General features: G+C 39.0%; 1 protein-coding gene across 1 annotated transcript in view; it reads right to left on the reverse strand.

Annotated features, from left to right (window-relative positions):
* igf2bp1 (insulin-like growth factor 2 mRNA binding protein 1) overlaps positions 1-12611 on the reverse strand; it is a 33795-nt gene extending 21184 nt beyond the window's left edge. Inside the window, exons 1-2 of the mRNA XM_076997510.1 lie at positions 12037-12611; positions 10764-10824 (exon numbers count right to left, since the gene is read on the reverse strand). Coding sequence (XP_076853625.1) covers positions 10764-10824; positions 12037-12211 — 236 coding nt within the window. The 5' untranslated portion in view covers positions 12212-12611. The remainder of the gene's footprint in view (positions 1-10763; positions 10825-12036) is intronic.
* Between the last annotated feature and the right edge of the window lie 1238 nt (positions 12612-13849).

The raw sequence follows: 13849 nt of genomic DNA on the forward strand, positions 1-13849 counted from the left end.
ATGTTGTCAAACGGAGCTTCTTCAGACAGGATTAATACGGGGTCTCACACTTAAGCTCCATAACATTAAAGTTGTGAACTGACAGTTTTGACTGACTGGAGCAGAACACAAAACTCTATCATGTATTTGTTGAAAACTATCAGCATATGATTAAAGAATCTTCTAAAAATAGGAGGGATGCTATTTAGTGGTATGTGCAGTTGTAAATGGATAATACACAACATTAAATGCCCAGTGGTGACCTGAAAGATTTATTGTTTGAACAGACATCTAAATGAAATAAAAGAAGCATAAAGAAAAAAGTGACCATATTTTTAATGTTCAAAATGACCCTAAAAATTATAATACAATGAAGGCATAAAAATAATCACCAAAAGACATGATACAAACTAGCAAAATGATTTTTCCGTATGAAATGGTTTAAGAAGTCATAATAGTATCTGTCCTATACTTCACAACCACAAACAAATCTTGGCAGAATATGCACCCCAAACCGATCTCCAGAGTGGCATTATTCTAGTATAAAGGCACCAAACCCATGTGAACAAACACAACGCTATACCAGAGCTGATGAGGCCAGGCCCCATGTCTTCCGCTCATGAAATGCCTATGTGAGGGGAACTTCTATATAGGTTTGGAGGAGGAGGAAGTGTTTCCGCAGGGGCGGGGGATTGCCAGCCCCTCCCCCTCCTCCCTGTGCCCTTAGCATGAGCGAGCATGCGTTGAAGAGGAGGACATAGTATGATCACACCAGCACATGCCTGTTCGGAATCCATGTGACCCAGAGGCTCCATTTTAACGGAGCAGAGCAGAGCAGCATTCTGCTGTATGGGTGTAAGGGGGAGAAGGAGGATCCCTCCTGCACTTTTTTGGCGCTACACGCACCCATATTGTCCTGCAAGGCAACAACTCTGTCTTATACCCTAAACAGCAGTTAAAAAAAAGCCCAATACGCATGTACATATGCTTCCATTTTACATACTTGACTTTGCATGTGGAAGAGTCTATGAATGATATATGTACAAGCAACATGTTTATAACAATGTCTTACGCTCATAATGCCAGGACTACCCTGTAAACTAAATTAGTGGTCCTTTGGTTTATTGAACTTTATTTAGAAATTGTAAAAATTCCTGGAATGTGTTTATCTAACAAGGTAGTGAGTCCCTCCACCCCCACACACAAAAATCAACACCACACTTATCAATCAACTGAATAAACTGCATGAAGGAGAATTCTGCCAGCAAAACAAAAATCTGCTCTATGCTCAGGTGTCTTTGGAGTTATTTTAGAATGACTTCAAATGAGCACCAACCAGTAAATAAAAGGTAAAACAAATTATTGTCTATGACCTTCCGAATGACATAAAATGCAATAATGAAAAAAGCAAAAAAAGAGAAAAAGAATAGCTTTAAAAATGTGTACATATTTATAAGTTGCTCATTTTCAGTGAGACACGTTTTATAATTGTGATCTAAAAAACAACCAGCAAACGGAATAAACTTTAAAATGCAAATATTTGTGCTATGGACTGTGCACTATTGTAAGTGTTTCTCATGTTATATCCTCTATGAGCTGTTAGAAAACCCATGAGAAGGCAGGGCATTTCACCTTAGCCAGAGGAAAAACAGTTCACAGAATTTCTAAATCTAAACGTTAACACTTCAGGGAGAAATTACAATGTCTTGTGTGTTACTAAAAAGGTAAATATGGCTTAACTAAAATAAAGATATTGGCATGTAACTTTTGCACCTGAAAAGTGTGTTTAATATGCACCACAGAAATACAAGACAGGAAAATTAGGCTCATGAAACAAAGTGCAACGCAACCCTGCTCATCATGTCTCCAGATATACTTAATATGGTCTTCACTAAACTTTCACACTTATAAAAGGTTGAAAAACGCATTAAACATAAAATAAGTTCATTTTTTGTTCAAATATCTGATCGTTTCAATTCAGACTCTGCATTAAAGTTATTTACGTCTCAGCCAGAATACGAGTCGTCAGTTCCTTGACCGAATATACCAGTCATTGGACAGCATTCACACTATAATAAGGTTATCACAATGTGAGCTCGAACACCTCAAGAATGCAACTTTCCAAACACGTGGCCCACATGCTTTTAAACACTCCGTGTTAGCAATGTCCAAACAATACATTCAATGATTACATACATTTTATAGCAAGGTGTCAACAGGGTGCCAGTGGGTTTTTTTTCTCTTTCATATTTCAGCTCTCAAATTTGCAGTTAATATCATAATTGTTCACATTTATTTAATGAAATTCACAACATAACATGTCACTATAGACCGTTGTTTCTATAGTAGCTTTTCAAATGTTCCATCTCCAAAGCTGAATGAAAACACATTTTTGTTCCGACAATTGTAATGCTATGCATGAAAACAAACAAAATGTTTGCAGTGATAAAACTATAACTATACAGTATGGAAGACATTTCTAATTTTGACTGTAATCTGATAAAACACATGGGTAAATACCTACAGCGTGACATGGCTAAAGATAAGGGTGCAGTAGTGACCTTACACTTGTAAAACCTCGTGAATGCCTGGTGTCAGAATGTTCACACCACTCTCACCAGTAACAGCTGAAGGTGGTCACAGCACACGATGGACATTTTCTAGGATCTGTGCTTATATACTAAAGATTGCTGTTGTAAGCAAGAATGCCTTGGTTTGTTATAACAGTTTAGCGCATTTTATGCACTCAAGTCATGATGTATTGCAAAGATATATTGCAAATATCAGTGATCAACACATCATGCGTTATGCGCCTAGTTAAAACTGGTGGATCTGCCCTTTTAGAAAGCAAGAGGGTGATGTAGAGATTAGACCAGTCAAATGTCTGCATCGATGGAAAGTAAAGACATCGGAGGCTTGTTCAAACTGGGCTGTCTGTAAAGTCTGAGGAAGTCTGCAGGCAAGCCACCCCCCCCCCCCCCCCCCTTTTCATGCTCATATGCCAACTATAGAGCAGACGGTCAAATTAAATGATAAAACATTAAATTAAAAGTTTAGAGCATCAGATGTGATTTTAATAATACAACTGTGGTTTGTTAATAGTTTTTCTTTCTGAAATAATTCAAATCTATTGCTCATGATAAATAGCTGCTTCTAACATGTTTGCGTTTAGCCAAATCTGACTGCACCTTTGGACACTGCACAAACGTACTTTGGAAGTGAGTGGAGAGGATTCTAATTGGCTCCAACAGCCACTGAATGATATCCAGAAACACTTGGCTGGAAGTGTTAAAATCCTGTTTAGCACTTTTCAATAATACTGGAAATTGGTGATGTCTTTATTTTTGAAGTGTGATGTTTTCATCCTGTAATCTCAGTGAATGTTGACTGCATCCCCTTTCCAAAAAACCCAGATTATCCATAAATATTCCATACCCATATCTTTTCCACCCACCATTCAATGTTTTGTTCATAACTGGACAAAGAAAAGGGCTTGCTCAGCCTTTTGAGCATATAGAAAAACTAAGTCAGGCAGAAAAACTAATTTAACAAGACATGTAGTCACAACAAAACACTATGCTTTAAAAATAAGTGATGAATAAAGAATATTTAGAATAGACTAACATTTTAGCTAAGGTAATTATTTTACCATTTAACATAATACACACATCAAAGCCAAAATATTATTTAAAGAAGGAGACAGTAACTTGGCATGTGGCAGAGCTAAACCTGTGGGAACGTTACATTCTTCCTCGTTTTCTTCTCTTATCTGCTCAGGGGTTCTCACTAAGCCCAACAAGATAATCAGCTTTAGGATTTTTACTGGTGTTTTTTTTTTTTTTGTTTTTTTTTTTTGGAGTGTGTTTTTTTTTATTTTTTTATTACACATTTTCCTAAACTTGCTGAGATTTTAAATGTTAGACTTGCTGGTGTTCTGTTTATGAGGTCACTTTCATTTTATCATTGGTATCTCCACAGGCACATTTTTCCTGCTGAATGTGGTCACGGTCTAACAAACACTTAATTTGTTAACCAAGTTGCCAAGTTGCTTCTTGGCCAGAAAGGGAGGCACTGCTAGCAACTTATTACCAAACATTGCACATACAGTTGATATATTTATACACTGTATTGGTCAACAGGTATAGCAAATAAATGTATTGGCAAAACACATGTGTAATCAATGTAAGAAAGACCTTTTTGGTCACTTCCTGTCACCATTGTCCTTTCTTTTGCCTCGGCTCACAGTACACCTCCGTCAGCCTCTCGGTTTGGGGGGAAAAAAATACTACGTAAAAAATGTAAAGAATTTTGAGTTCTGGAGGCACCTCCCTCCCTACCCCCCTCCTTCATGAGTGTTTATGATGGCCATGCCTTCAGAGAAGCCAGTTCACCAGAAACACAAAGGGAACCACCGGGGGGGTGTTGAGGCCCATACATCAGAGGGGAAAACCTCCATGAATATTCCCTTCTCAGGGAGTCAGACGACCCATCATCTCATTCACGCCGCACCTCATTTCTCCTACACTACATTTAAATTAGACCTAACCTAATTAGATCAGAAAAACAATAGCAAAACTAAGAACAACTTTAACATTTCCATTTACTGTACAAATTATGCAGTGTATTGATCAAAGAACTTAATCTAAAATTCCCAGTTTTAAGTACAAGCAAAAAGATGCATTTATTTTAACGCAACCAAATTGTAACTACAGAAACAAAGACCCCAGCCCCTCCCTGTTATCCATTAGCTTTAACACAAAAACAGTTTATTGTCTTTACTAATATTTATATGAATAAAATATTAAGCAGAATCCTCACATAAAGGCAGCTAGCGTGGAACATGGCAGTGTGTAAGGTGAAGGCCCAAAGGTGAAAGTGCTGGTGAAACCCTGCTCTGTCCTACCATGGCTGGTGCCCACCACTTCCTTCTCCACTGCTATGATAGACCATTAACCATGTGACCTGAAGCAAGCCAATAATAAGCCACAAACATGCGCAAGTTAAAAGGCCATTTCCTGCTAATCTAACACTTGTACCATTTATGTGGATGTTATGGCTACTTCACAAAATCCACAAACAATTATTCACGCAACTCATTCTATGGCAAAGATGTTCACAATTCACAATTCTGTTTCTTAGATGGCATTGTATTTAGGACAAATCTTCCCTTTTCATCACAATAGTCAGAACCACAGGGTGCTCTACTGGACTGATGCTCACATCAGAAGGTGTAGCAATGAGACCCACAAAGTTTGGCACCCCATCGCCAGCTCCACCCTGCAGCCTCTGCTCTCCTTCTACTCCACCTTATTACTCTCTTACGCAGTCACGCTTTTGTGTGAATCAACATGACTCCATTATATCAGATTTTCAGTATCTCTCGAGTTTTTTTTTGTGTGTAGTGAAGTATACTCCACAGATGTGGGAAAGTGGTCACCCCTGTTCCTCGTCATGTGGACAGGAACCAGCAAGTCACTGCACTGATTTACACCGAGGGAGGTGACTACCTCCCCAGAATACACACGCCACACTACTGAGGATTCCCACCACCAGGCCAAAACACCCTTTACCAACTTACTGCTCGAAACATTTTACCACAGTTCATTCAAATAAAAAAATGTGTTTGTAGATTGGAGGTTTGTAGTTTATTTATGTTTCTGATGCTGTGTGTGTGGGGTGCTAGTTGGTGGCAACCGAGGGCTTCCAGCCTAAAGCTGCACAAACTGTGGTGAAGGATCTCAGTCTGTTAAAAAAAAAAAAAAAAAAGCAGGACAGATGGTTCAAAATGGGGAAGGGGAAAAGAAGGTACATTGGGAAGGGGTTAAAAGGGGAGGAGTGTTCTTAAAGAGACAGCAGCACACGTTTTTAAGCCCACTGCTCCGTCACTGTGCATGAATACACATTGGAGCAGACGTAGATTTCTTACTCCCACCATCTAATCTCTTTCCCTATCCACACCCAAAGCTACAGTGCTCGTTTTCAGACAATTCACAATGGCAGAAAAGGGAAGAGAGGAAGTGTCACTGTACTACGCCCCTACAACCGGCTCCCCTCCACGCTCTTCTCCTGATCACGCAAGTCCACTGAGAGTCACGCCGGTCATATGACCCAGCTGAATGAACGCCTACATGTACATTCTGCTAGCCTGGCAGAAAAGTCGCATGGATCTGGAATGTAATCCAATGGAGGAGATGCATCGCTATTGTGTGTGGGTGTGCATGGGTGTCTGCGCGCACGCGTGTGTATGCCTCGCAGAGAGCTAGAGTGACAGAAAATAGAAATACAGAAGGAGGAGAGAAATAGGAGGAATGAAAGAAAAATATGAGCATGCGTGCCTGTGAGAGAAAGACAGAGAAAGAGAGAGCGAGAGAGAGAAAGAGAGAGATGGCCTCTCATGCAATACCATCAACGGCTTCTCAGAATCTGCACACAGGTGTTCCTGGCTCCTGATTGGTCGCACCCCCCTTTGCCTGGAAACCCTCCCCCTGCCTTCTGTAGTACTACGATTACAAATGGAGATGGAGAAAGAGGGGGAGCAAGTAACAGACAGAGGAAAGGAGGGAGGAGAGAGTGAAAGCAGGCAACTGTTGTGGCTCAACACTGCCATTACATACATTCACAGCACGCTTATCTCCATTTACCCAACAACCAACAAAATAGTTTAGAACATACAACCAAATTTTATTCCACTACTAAACCTACCAAAATACACTGAAGAGTCATTGTATTTTTGTTATACTCATGCACACATTTTGACTTTCAAAGTCAAAATGGCCATAGTAACTTTCACATTTCCAAAGAGTACCTTTACTAGTGAGAGATCTGCTGATTTTAAAAAGTAATTTAAATAGTTCCCTCTACGCACAAGACAACAGGCAGTTCATTCTCCCCACTGCCCCTCTAAAATAGTTCCCATCGCTAAAACAACACTACACACTACATCTCAAAACAGACTATTGTACATGACAGTTTATCACATTCTAGAAATGCCAAAAGACAAGTCACTCATAATAGACGGCTGGGAACAAAATGGCCGCAATTACAGAATAGCTTTACAAAACAAACAATTACTGTAATGAATGTAATCAGTCACTGGGGAGTATAGCCCTTTTCACCAAACGTTTAGCAAAGACAAACCCCACCAATACCACCCAACCACCCACCCCATACAACGAGGGAGGAGAAACTATCCAGCTTCACTTCCCTGAGGGCCAGGCCTCTGTCAATTACCAAGTTTACTAAGATGTAAATTTCAAACTGCAGAGTCATGACTTCATTTCTGAAGCACATGTCATTGATGACTTGTGCTCTGAGGGGTTACTTCACAAAAGAGTGTTTTCTGCACACTTAATCTGACTCGCACTTCTTACAAACACCCATGTAATCCAAACAAATAAATTAATAACCTCTTTCCATGATATCCACATGTCCATATATCTGTACGCTGACCTATGCAATAGTTTTAAAGTTAATGAACTTGATAAGGTACAAGCTTGATGCGTTTTACATCCAAGTCTGTGATCAATGGGGATATAACAATCATTGGTCACCATGACCATTTTAGGGGTGTGTGCATAAGGGAGGTCTGCTCACACCACGAGCCTTCACACCTCATTATAATACAATACTACATATCAGCTAACATTACAATCGGATGATTGTTAGGTGAGCATCAGTTAGAGTCAGATTTAGCTACAAACAGGAATATTTACAAACTCCCAAAACATCTGTTAAAACAACATCACAATGTAAACCATTACCAGTTGCACCAAAAGGTACTTTATTCATTCTAATGTAAATATGATCTGACCATCTGATATTCCAGCCAATTAATCCTCATCCTAATTTTAATAATAAATATTTCTGATAATCAAATTGGCATCAATATGGTTGTTTTAAAACCATATTAATAATAATACCAAAATAATAATAATTACCAACCCATGCAGACACTGAGGACTACCTTTTGAGAGGTGCGTGGGACAGTACTGCTACACCTGACCACCTGGAGTTTCCCACAGCACCTGGGCTCTCAATTGGTCATATGGAAGTTACTGTCGGCTTGACTGTTCCAAGTACCAAAACTTTAAAAAGTAACTGAACTCAAGGCACCATAAAAGGCTTGTTCATACAAATACAACATTCCTCATCAAACGTCAAGTATGGAAGCCCCGTATGTATGAATATGGGTGTGCCACACACTCTTGCACATATCAGTATGCATGGATACATACAGACTTACTTTTTTAAACCACTCTCTTAATTTAAAAACATACATACTACAGGTTACCCAAGTTTATTAAACACGTCATTACATGTGGACAAGCAGACTGTGTAGGGATTTGAATGACCAAGATGTGTTTTTTATGACTATCCCTAAAAAGCTTCTCATTCCACTTATGAACCCTTACAAAAGGAGCCATGATATCTCACACACGGGATGTGCCATATTGAAATCGTGTGCTTTACCATCCCCAGAAAATCATCACCTTTTAATTTGTTGATTAGTTTACCAAAATCACTGAAAAAAGCATGAAAAAGTTAACATGCCTTAAAAAAATCCTGATTAAGGCCACATTTGTTTGAAAAACAACAGTAAACCGAGTGATTACTTTTGCAAAGACTTACTTTCGTGTGATACTGCTATGTCACTATACCACTGAATTGTTGCCCTATTCCACGTTTAACGTACATTTCCTACAACTGATACTTGGGTCGTTTTTAACCCTTGGTCTTCTACACGAAACCTACGATAAAAGAACTAAAAAACACCGCTTCTAAATGAACGGAGCGTGTGAACTTCATAAAATAAGAATAAAGAAAATGGCCTAATTCACACACTGAAGTCACACTGGTTTCTTGATTACATACGCTATCGTATACCGATACAACTACTACTAGACTACTTCTACTACTAATACTACTACTAATAATAATAAATAATCGGATCCAATGACATTTCGTATACATTTAATGTTTAGAGTTCAACGTGTCGTATATTTTAAATAACAGTGGATTTCTAGAAAATGACCACGAAGCCTAGTTTGTGAGACCAACTGCCAAATGGATAGAGAGCTGCATTGTACGCCATTTTCCTTTTGCTGACGTTGGATTACTATTCGCAATGATGGCGACCACGTGTCACTTAAATCAAAACGTTAGCTTTCAATGAAAAGCTCCCAAACAGCCTATTAATAGTTCCATCACAAATGATGGTAAATAGTAATCTGTAAACCAGCACACTAGACAAAAGTGACCATCGTTAGTTAACTGGCGATAAAGAAAAGGACATTCACAGATATTTAAAACGTAAAAATTATTTTGGCCATGGATTAAAAATAACGATTACTTAGCTATCATATATCGAGCGAAAACTGAGCAAACATACTACTTTATTGCTAAATGTGGTCAGAAATTAAATAAATAAAATAAACCAATTAATTAAATAATAGTTAGTGCTCAGGTAGGCTAAGGTGACGGAAAGAGTACAGCGTTCATTCGGTCTACCTGCAATAGTTTAAATGGGCCCAGAATGTGCCCAGTCATCAAGGTGTGCACAAAGTCTTTAACCTTCAAAATTTTGGATTTTAATACGGACTAGTCTTCGATTTCATATAGGCTAACAGCGGGAGTGCATTGGTATTCATGTGTGAATCAATCTTGGTTGAATGGTTATGCTAATTTTCTAATGTGTTGAGAATGGGGTGAGAAAAGGTGGCCAGGGTGGAGCGACTTGGATTTCACCCCCACCCCCCACCCCCACTTTTTTAAGCACAGGCTGTTGGGCTGTTATAACATTATACATTATCCCAACGAGCTAAATTCTACCAAGACAAAATACTGGAGGTAGGCTACAGCTTCCATGAGATATTGTAACAATTGGAGACACACCTTTACAAACGCCACACTGACCACAATTCGTACAACAACTACTTTTAACCGACCCATCGACCGATAAGGGACGTAAAATAAATAAATAAAATTGACCGTGTGTCTGTGTGTATACACACACACACACACATACATACACTAACACTATATATATATATATATATATATATATATATATATATATATATATATATATATATATATATATATATACGCGTACGTTACATAACATTTCTTTCTTTCAACATTTTATGTATTTATCAATTAGGGTTCACGTAACACGCGTACGTATTAGTAAATATTAGACATCAAGAATTGTGCGTCAAATCAAATTAAAGCGTCAAAGAATTTAGTGTATTATACCATATCAACTTAATTGACTTTTTCGAACAGATTATTAATCCGTTGATCTTTCAAGCAAAACAGCCTGGTGTTTATGACTAATTCAACAAAAGATCCATCGAGGCCTAGACCTTACATTAGGCCAAGGCCCTGCTTTCGTGTTTGAAACAAGTCATTCAAGTAATGACCATGCAACCATCATTTGGCTATTTTACGTATTGCAAATAAGAATGAATTGCACCCAAACACGAATAAAGAAGAAAACATTACTATAAAAGCACGCCGTGCTGCATGAAATGCTCCCCCCTCCCCACTTACTAGATACAGCCATCACAATTTACCATTGGCATTAACAGTTTTTATCGAATTGAAAAACGACGAGTTTTGACCCAGAGTTAAGGGAGAAAACGCATATTCTGGTCCAATAGATCCACAATTTCGACACCAAACCAGAGAACAGTAGAATGGCGGATCGAATCCACTCTACGACCCCTACACATAGTATACATTCACATTTCCAATAACTGAGTATTTAGGAGCAAGCTAAATACCTTTGTTTCTTTGGAACAGAATGTTCGACCTCAATTCGTTTGCCGTGAAGTTCCACTTTACCTAAAAGGAAAAGGAAATGTTTAAGAAAAGGAGGCCTCAGATTCCACATATTGGCCCTTGGTCCATAATTCGAGCTTTCCAGTTAATACCAATATAGGGTATACTAAATGTAAGCTTCTAAACGCGACTACGTTGACATAGATACAAGTTAGCCACATGCAGTGTGAATGAATTACCCTTTAACAGCATTTAAATAACTCGTTTTGTGAATGGCCTATACGAGACTCTTTATTAGTAACTAGGAAAGTTATGACGATAAAGTGTATAGTCTTTTCACGACCAACTGTTCTGGTAACTACATTCAAACCTGCAACATTCTTGTTGCATTTTCAAGGTTCACTGGACAGATAGGCTATATATGCTGTTCTCTTCATTTGTATTATGTAAGTCATTCATATACTACACTCGCTCTTATTTGGGCATGTACATATAAAACTTTACACTCACTCAGACATAGGTGGACATTAACTAACGTTCTTGCTTGCGAATCTGTTTCAAATGAAATACTGTAACAGCATGGCGACCTTCGTGCTATATTGAGCACACATCACATGCAACATATGTGGACAATCGTAGAGAGACATTTTTGTGGACAGCAAGTCATATGCAAGCAAATTGTACTGCATAAATAACTGTGGTACATTTTGCATTGAAATCTCCCATCCAGGTCAACATACCCATTTCTTTTATGATTACTATATACGCTAGATGAAACGTGTTTTGTGTTACTATAGTGGCCTATTAGCCAAAAGGGGGAGGGGTGGGATTTGATTCTATAGCTGTACTGAGTAGGTTATACCGAGTGTGAAGGCAGGTTTCAGTGCTTCATGCACAATGAACAAGAAGCCAAATCTGTATTACTCCTGGTATACATTTTAGCAGTTCTTCCCAGTATTACCTAGTCAGATAACACTGTCAATAGAGAAAAAACAAAGTCGGTGTTTACGTACATTAAACTGTCTTGGCAAGCTCATCAGTGTAAAAGTTATCTTGCACGCCACTGCTCAAAGAAATTCCACATACCATTGCTTTAAATTACAAATAGTAGATCCGTATTGGTTCACGTTCCCCACATAGTCACTTTATAAAATGGAATTTGATTCCTAAACATAAAGACTTCAGGAGACTGTGAAAGAGCTCTTCGTTTATTTACGGGAGAAGAGTCCGATAAGGTAAAACAACAATATTGAGTCCATTAAGTTAGTTACTTACCAGAAAATGTTTCAATTGCTTTCATAGCCCATTGGTCGTCCGGGCAATCAACAAACGCGTAGCCAGTTTTCATTAGAAATTGTCCAGAGTAAGGAATCTTGTAGTCTTCAAAGGTTTTAACCAAGTCCTCTGCGGTCACGTTTTCATTCAGATTTCCAATATATAGCTTGTTCATCGTGAAAAATTGCAGCGCTCACAAAAAATCAGAAATCAAAACAAAACTTCGACAAAGCGCAGTAAATTTGCAAAAATTAATTGATACCGCCAACAATAAAAAGAGCACGTATTTTTCAACTAGTTGTGACTGAAAATTAAAGAATTTCAAATTCAAAGCAGAATCCTACATAAAAGGGGAAAGTTCGACTAACAGTAATGTTGCAGCCTGATGAAGTCCAGCGGAGGAGTGGAGAATCCTTGACTGTAGCAATCCTTCCGAATTTCCTGCACAGTGTGGAAACCCGTATCAGTCTGAATTAATTTGATGGTGGTTATGGTGGAATAGTGGTACAAGTATGGCGGGATCGGGAGAAATTCTTTTCTCTCTGCCCCTCAACCTAGAGCTGTACCCTGCACTGTCATACAGATCCTACTGCCTGGCGATGGCACCGCCTCTAAACCGACTCGAATTTACTAATTTTTTTTTGTTTGCAAAGAGGAAACCACGTGGTCTGTCGGAGTAGCGAAAGAAGGGGCCGGTCCTCCTCGGTGTGTGCCCAGCACAGCAGCATATGGGTGTGCTAGGGAAGCAAACCTTCAATGCGCTTTTACTACCGTGCTTTAGGCTATGGGTACCGGCTATATGCACACACGTACCCAACGCATACGCAAGCTAGCTCTGGTGTTGAATGTCGTGTTGCTCGTGAAATTGCGTTTTATTGGTTCCCACAGTCGGTACGTTTACACTAGCAGATATGTTTCGGGATTCAATAAAGCGGACGACAAAAGGCCATCATCTGTTTTTTTTCTCAAATTTTGCCAATATCATATACAAACAAAGAACTGGTGAAATGCAGGTCTGCTACTCGTAAAGTTACTTCTTCCCTACGCACAGCATACCCCACTAAGGCGTGTATGGAGCTATGGCAAATATTTGCTCGTTGACGTAAAGCTTGTTAGGCTAAACAAATGATCTACGTTGCCCAAAGGAATTGATATAGGCCTACGTTCCTATTTAATAAAATATGTATATATATTTTTGATTCATTCATGTAGTCTGCATATAACACAAGTTTTTACAAAACGTCCAGTGCTCTACTTGTTAATTGCTGAATACTGACACTGAAACAGTAAATCATACTAAATTGAAAAATGGTATCCGTTACTTCGTCAATCTCTCAGGGACCAGCAACGTTGACACATTGGAACATATCGGCCTTTAAGAGTCGAAGTAACTCAAACTGCACATTTAGTTTCGCTTATGTCTTTTATTTCGGCGAATGTACCACTTCTGTTTGAGATTTACTGCACAATGTTCACGGTGGGCCTCAGGAAGACGCGTATAGGTTTGACAATCGAGTCAAAATGGAGGTCTGAGACAGCGTAGGGCCTGCTACAGCATCCCGCCTACCATGAGGAAGTGGGCGAATCAACTGTTGCACAAGCTCTTCTAAATACAAATTGCTCGAAGGTTACCGCTGCTGACTTCTGTAAACTACTTTACGTTAAATTTGCTAAAAATCCGAACATTCATTTTCACGTCGAAACTATGCATCCGTACTATGTAATACAGCAACGGACTAGTAGTTCTGAAAGACTTGCAGGTTGTACACGTGGCGGCAGCACCGACCTCATTTTTTAGAAAATGGCTTCGCAC

The sequence above is a fragment of the Brachyhypopomus gauderio genome, chromosome 2, assembly GCF_052324685.1.
Source record: "Brachyhypopomus gauderio isolate BG-103 chromosome 2, BGAUD_0.2, whole genome shotgun sequence".
NCBI lineage: Eukaryota > Metazoa > Chordata > Actinopteri > Gymnotiformes > Hypopomidae > Brachyhypopomus > Brachyhypopomus gauderio.